General features: G+C 48.3%; 1 protein-coding gene across 1 annotated transcript in view; it reads left to right on the forward strand.

The window, feature by feature from the left end:
- Positions 1-6,334, forward strand: part of Myo5c (myosin VC) — a 57,586-nt gene extending 51,252 nt beyond the window's left edge. Inside the window, 5 exon segments of the mRNA XM_013009956.1 lie at positions 164-364; positions 1,742-2,024; positions 4,266-4,440; positions 5,113-5,193; positions 6,176-6,334. Coding sequence (XP_012865410.1) covers positions 164-364; positions 1,742-2,024; positions 4,266-4,440; positions 5,113-5,193; positions 6,176-6,328 — 893 coding nt within the window. The 3' untranslated portion in view covers positions 6,329-6,334.
- The last annotated feature ends 312 nt before the right edge of the window (positions 6,335-6,646 follow it).

Below are 6,646 nucleotides of genomic sequence, written 5' to 3' on the forward strand. Positions count from 1 at the left end.
GGCTTTTTTCTTTTTGCTTATATGGTGCTGAGGAATCGAACCCAGGGCCTCAGGCATGCAAGGCAAGCGCTCTACCACTGAGCCACCTTCCCAGCCCTCAGACATTAAGTTTTGCGGTGCAAAGTTATGCTAGATGCTAACTCTGTCATTAGTTTACACGCTATTTTCATTTTCTATGAATGCTAATATGTATGTACTCAAAATTACTTTCAGGAATTCATGAAACATAACAGCCCCCGTCAGAATAAGAATTGCCTGAACAATTTTGACCTTTCAGAATACAGACAGATTCTTAGTGATGTGGCTATACGGATATATCATCAGTTCATTACTGTAATGGAAAATAACATCCAACCAATAATAGGTAAGAAGTAAATTGATGACAAAATAAACTTGTATTGTAGAATGTAGTTGGGTGCTAGTGGCTCATACCTGTAAGCCTAGCTACTGAGGAGAGTCATAGTTCAAATCTAGCCTGGGCAAAAAATTTCCAGTGAACCAGTAAAAAGTCAGGCTGGAGGTATGGCTCAAGTGGTAAAGTACCAGCTCTGAGCAAGAAAAGTGAGCAAGATCTCTGAGTTTAGGAAAACATAATTACATTCCAGGCACTGGTGGCTCACACCTGTAATCTTAGCAACTCAGGAGGCTGAAATCTAAGGATCAGAGTTTGAAGCCAGCCTGGGCAGGAAAGTCTGTAAGAATTTTTTTTTTTTTTAAATCAGTTGTGGGGCCTGAACTCGGCCTGGGCGCTGTCCCTCAGCTCTTCAGCTCAAGGCTAGCGCTCTACCACTTGAGCCACAGTACCACTTCCTGCTCTTTCTGCTTATATGGTGCTGAGGAATCGAACCCAGGGCCTCATGCATGCGAGGCAAGCACTCTACCACTGAGACACCTTCTCAGTCCCTGTCAGACTCTTATCTCCAATTAACTACCCCAAACTGAAAGTAGAGCTGTGGATCAGAGTGATAAAACACTAGCCTTGAGCAAAAAGAGCTCAAGAACAGCACCCAGGTCCTGAGTTCAAGCCTCATGACCAAAAAAAGAAAACATAATTGCATAAATATCCATCTTTTAAATCTTTTGTTTGCTTAAGATGATTCCAGAAATAAGTAATGGTATGAAGCAAATAGTTTTCTTTCTTTAAGGATGATTGATCCAGAAAGAGAAAAGTTGGAAGAACATCTCCTTTTATGAGGATTTTTTTTAATTTCCTTTTTTTTTTTTTTTGCCGGTCATGGGCCTGAACTCTGGGCCTGGGCGCTGTCCCTCAGCTCTTCAGCACAAGGCTAGCGCTCTACCACTCAAGCCACAGCGCTACTTCCGGCTTTTTCTGCTTATGTGGTGCTGAGGAATCGAACCCAGGGCTTCATGCATGCAAGGCAAGCGCTCTACCACTGAGCCACCTTCCCAGACCTTTTTTTTCACTTCTTACATGCCTTAGCCAATGGTTCTGAAATCTCCAATCCTCATTCAAATTCTCCCTCACTTTCCTCAGCAGCCTCGAAGTTGAAACAGTTCGAGTTAGTGCTAACCAGTTCTCTTTCTTGCTCTGCTGTGAGCAGAACAGCAGTCCACACCCCAGGACCCCCACACATGCCTGGGGACCCCCACATCCTTGCTGCTTTTGCTTTGCCCTCTCCCCAACCCCCTCCCACTGGCCTTGTGGGAGACATCTCTCTCCTGACACAGGCCCCAGAGGGAAGGTGTAACATTTCCTCTCCGTCTCCCCGTCTCCCCGCAGTGCCGGGCATGCTGGAGTATGAGAGCCTGCAGGGCATCTCGGGCCTGAAGCCCACGGGCTTCCGGAAGCGCTCGTCCAGCATTGATGACACAGATGCCTACACCATCACCTCCATCCTGCAGCAGCTCAGCTACTTCTACACCACCATGTGCCAGAATGGGCTGGACCCGGAGCTGCTGAGGCAGGCCGTGAAGCAGATATTCTTCCTGATCGGTGCTGTCACCCTGAACAGCCTCTTCCTGCGCAAGGACATGTGCTCGTGCAGGAAGGGGATGCAGATCAGGTAGAACCCCTAAGCCACTGCTTACGTGGCGGAGGGGGAGGGCTGGCAGCGTCAAAACCCCAGGAAGGCTATGCGGTTGGGGTGCCGGTGGGCACTAGGAAGTAGGTACAGGCCATAGCCCCCCCCATACACACTTGATCTCTGACACTTGCAATTATGAACTAGTAATTGTGTATGTATTGATTTATGCTTGTGCCAATAGTGGAGGCTGGAATTCAGCTTTCTAGCGCTCTCACCCTGCCTTTTCACTCAAGGCCTTCCACGTGACATTTTGCTGATTAATTGGAGATAGAGTCTCAAAGACTTCTCTGCATGGCCTGGCTCCAAACCACAAACCTCAATGCTCCAGGTTTCGGCCTCCTGAGAGTCAAGATTACAGGCAGGAGCCACCAGAGCCTGACTTAAAAGTGTATTTGAGCTAGGCACTGGTGGCTTAATCCTAGATAGGAGCCTAAGATCTCAGGAGGCTGAGCTCTGAGGATCATAGTTCAGAGCCAGCCCAGGCAGAAAAGGCTGTGAGATTAGCCACCAGAAAACTGGAAGTGGAGCTATGGCTCAAAGTGGTAGAGCACTAGCCTTGAGCAAAGAGCTCAGGGACAGCACCCAAGCCCCAAGTTCAAGCTCCATGAAAAAAAAATTTAATAAAATAAAAGTATATTTTAAATTGTGGCCTCCCAAGGACATTGTACACTATCACCTTCTCTGAATGTCATTGTCAGGTAGAAATCATAGGAAACTATGGGGAACGAGGCTGGCCGCCTGCTCTCCAAAGGTGCCAGTCAGCTGAATAACAATTCACTCTGATTAAGTGGCAAACAGTAGTTGGGGTAGCACTTGGGAGAAGAGACAAGCCAGGCCAGAGTCGAGGGAGGCAGAGATACGTGTATGGAGTGATCAAGTCCAAGAGGACTTCCATGGGCCTGGGCAAGGCAGTGGTGGTACCGACTGGACTACTGTCTGGATCCACTGTTTGGGGCGCACCAAGACCAATGGAGACAGGTAGGTTGGGAGGATAGAAGTTCCAGATTAATCAGGACAAAAAGTTCTCAAGACCCCCATCTCAACCAATAAAACACTAGGCATAGCTGAGCGCCAGTAGCTCACACCTGTCATCCTAGCTACTCAGGAAACAGAGATCTGAGAATCAAGGCTTGAAGCCAGCCTGGGCAAGAAAATCTATGGGACTCTTATCTCCAATTAACTACCGAAAAGCCAAAAGTGGAGCCGTGGCTCAAGTGGTAGAGTGCTAGCCTTGAACAAATGCTCAGGGGCCAGGCGCTGGTGCCTCACTCTTGTAATCCAACTACTCAGGAGGCTGAAATCTGAGGATTGCAGTTCAAAGCCAGCCAGGGCAGGAAAGTCTATGAGATTCTTATCTCTAATAAACCACTCAGAAAACTGGAAGTCCCACTGTGGCTCAAGTGATAGAGCATAGCCTTGAGCTAAAGAGCTGAGGGACAGCGCCCAGGCCCAGAGTTAAAGCCCCAGGACTGACTAAAAGAAAAGCTCAGGAGCTTTGCACCAGTAGCTCACGTTTGTAATCCTAGCTTCTCAGGAGGCTGAGATCTGAGGATCACAGTTTGAAGCCAGCCCAGGAAGAAAAGTCCATGAGATTCTTTATCTCCAATAAACTACTCAGGAAAAGCTAGATTTGATACTGTTGCTCAAGTGATAGAGCACTAGCTTTGAGTACAAAGAGGCTCATGGACAGCACCCAGGCCTTGAGTTCAAGCCCCAGGACTGGCAAAAAATAAAATCTCAGGGCTAATAACCAGGAAGGGAATTCAAGCCCTAGCACTGGCGTACACACACACACACACACACACACACACACACGCACGCACACGCATGCACGCACACGCATGCACGCACACACACACGTACGCACACACACACACAGCATGGTAGAGTCTACCATTCTAGCTAAATGGGAACCACAAACAGGAGAATTACAGTCCAGGCTGGTACTGGCAAAAAAAAAAAAAAAGCAAGACTCTATGTGAAAAATAAAGTGAAAAAATGGAGGCCTGGCCCAAGCGGTAGAGCACCTGCCCATATCTTTTCACCCTTGACCTACCTACCTGCTTTACGTTAACGCTCCCCAATCATGTCGTCCCTTTATGTGTCACAAGCAAGAGACTGCAGGCCCTTGCTCCTCTCAGGGAGCTCTGCTCCGCTGGGGCACGCTGTGGGGTTCAACCTCCTTCCCTGACTCCTTTCCCGCTCCTCTGCTCACTCCAGGTGCAACATCAGCTACTTGGAAGAATGGCTTAAAGACAAGAATCTGCAGAAGAGCATAGCCAAGGAAACGCTGGAGCCCCTCTCCCAGGCAGCCTGGTTGCTCCAGGTCAAGAAGACGACGGACAGCGACGCCAAGGAGATCTGCGAGCGCTGCACCTCGCTGTCTGCCGTGCAGGTGACCCATTGGGCTGGCCTCCTGTCCCCTTGGGCAGTCAAGGACAGAGCCTCGCCACTGGTGTGGCCTTTCCCAGCTTCTGTTCCATGGTCTGCCCTTTCCCCCTGGTAATGTGTTAAAGAGAATGAGTGTGAACCTTAAGATCTGACATAAATGTGATGTTAGCTTGTCCGCGAAGCTCCGCTCTGTATGTCAGGGTGAATGAGAGACAGACAGAGTCCTGCCCTCTGTACCTCTTTTGTTGTTGGTGGTGGTGGTAGTGTCATTGTCACCATGGTGGTACTTAATTAAACTAAGGGCCTGGGGCACTGTCCCTGAGCTCTTTTTTGCTCAAAGCTAGAACTCTACCACTTTGAGCCACAGTGCCACTTCCAGTTTTCAGGTGGTTAATTGGAGTCTCCTGGATTTCCCCAGCTGGCTTAGAACTGTGTTCCTTAGATCTCAGCGTCCTGAGTAACTAGGATTACAAGCAAGAGCCACCAGCATCTGGTCCCCTCCATACCTTGATTCCTTGCTTTCTGAGAGCAAATTATAACATGAAAGTTTCTGAGTCAGATTATAATCTGAAAGAGACCCATGCTTCCCAGCGTTCGCAAACATCCCTTCCTGGGATTTCAGAGGCAACGTCAGGTTCTTTTCCATGGCTAACCCCAGACTCTGTGCTGTGTGCAGATCATAAAGATCCTGAATTCCTACACGCCCATTGACGACTTTGAGAAGAGAGTCACTCCATCCTTTGTCCGCAAAGTACAGGTGAGTTCCCTGTGGATGGTAAGATGCCCATTCAAAATTAATATGGTGACAGGCTGGCACCGGCTAAGCAAGCAAGCCAAAGAAGCACAAGGACCTGAATTCAAGCCCATTCTCAGCACACATGCGCGTGCATACGTGCGAGTGAGCACACACACAAACACACACAATTAGTACAGTGAAACCTGACATAAAAGATCCTTAATGCCAGGCACTGATGGCTCATGCCTATGATCCTAGCTACTCTGGAGACTGAGATCTGGAGGACTGTGACTCAAAGCCAGCTCTGCAACACTCCTAGCATAGCAAGGTGCCGGTGGCCCACACCTGTAATCCTACCTACTCAGGAGGTAGAGATCTGAGGATAGCAGTTCAGAGCCAACTCGGTCAGGAAAGTCTCTAAGACTTTTATCTCCAATTAACCACCAGAAAATCAGAAGTTGAGTTGTGGCTCAAAGTGGTAGAGCACTAGCCTTGAGCATAAAAGCTCAGGGATAGCACCCAGACCTGAGTTCAAGCCCTTCAACTAAATTAAAAAAAAAAAAAAAAAAGAATCAGGCTTACAGTCAGTCCATCCTGTGGGAAATGAACTATGGGAGCAAAGCAGAGCCAGTAAATGCTCATGAGAGTGGATCCTGGACACACATTTCCCTTTGCAGCCGTGCTGTTCTACACCTGCATGGCTGATGCGTGTCACTGCCTTCCCGGTGACTTTGTTACATTTTTAAATATTTCTTAATCATAAAGGTGATATACAGAGGGGTTATAGTTACATAAAGCAGGTAATGAGTTCATTTCTTTCTGGACAATGTCATCCCTTCTCATGCACAATTTATCTAATTTATTGTCCACATAGTGTCCAGTGAGTACCACTGCTACATTCATTCACCCTTTCCTGCCGATTTTTCCTCCCCCCCATCTGCCGGTGGCAGCTTCAGGGCGTCTGCTCCAGGGTCCTAACCTGCTCTTCCCCTCCTGATTGCAGGCTCTCCTGAATAACCGGGGCGACTCATCACAGCTGATGCTGGACACCAAGTACCTCTTTCAAGTCACCTTTCCCTTCGCAGCCTCTCCACACGCGCTGGAGCTGATCCAGATCCCCAGCAGTTTCAAGCTAGGTTTTCTCAACCGATTGTAGCAGGAGGAAAGGAAGGTCCGCGTGCCTATCCACGCACAGCAGGGCAAAGGCCAAATATCCTCACTTCAATTCCACTGACTTACAGCACACTTCCTGGGAGGCTCCTAGCTTCCTCTTGGTGTCTTTGGTCCACTCTCGCTTGTTTTAGGGTGCCTCCTCTGGGATGATCTCTCGGCACACAGCTGCTCTTAGGGTTTCTAGATAATGACCCCATTTGGCCATGGAACCTATCCAAAAGCATCTTGTCTCATGCCTGTTCTGCAGAAAAGGTTTCTTGGCTGTCTTAATTTAAAAAAAAAAAAACACCTTGGCATTGAA

This window comes from Dipodomys ordii, unplaced genomic scaffold (genome assembly GCF_000151885.1).
Source record: "Dipodomys ordii isolate 6190 unplaced genomic scaffold, Dord_2.0 Scaffold11, whole genome shotgun sequence".
NCBI lineage: Eukaryota > Metazoa > Chordata > Mammalia > Rodentia > Heteromyidae > Dipodomys > Dipodomys ordii.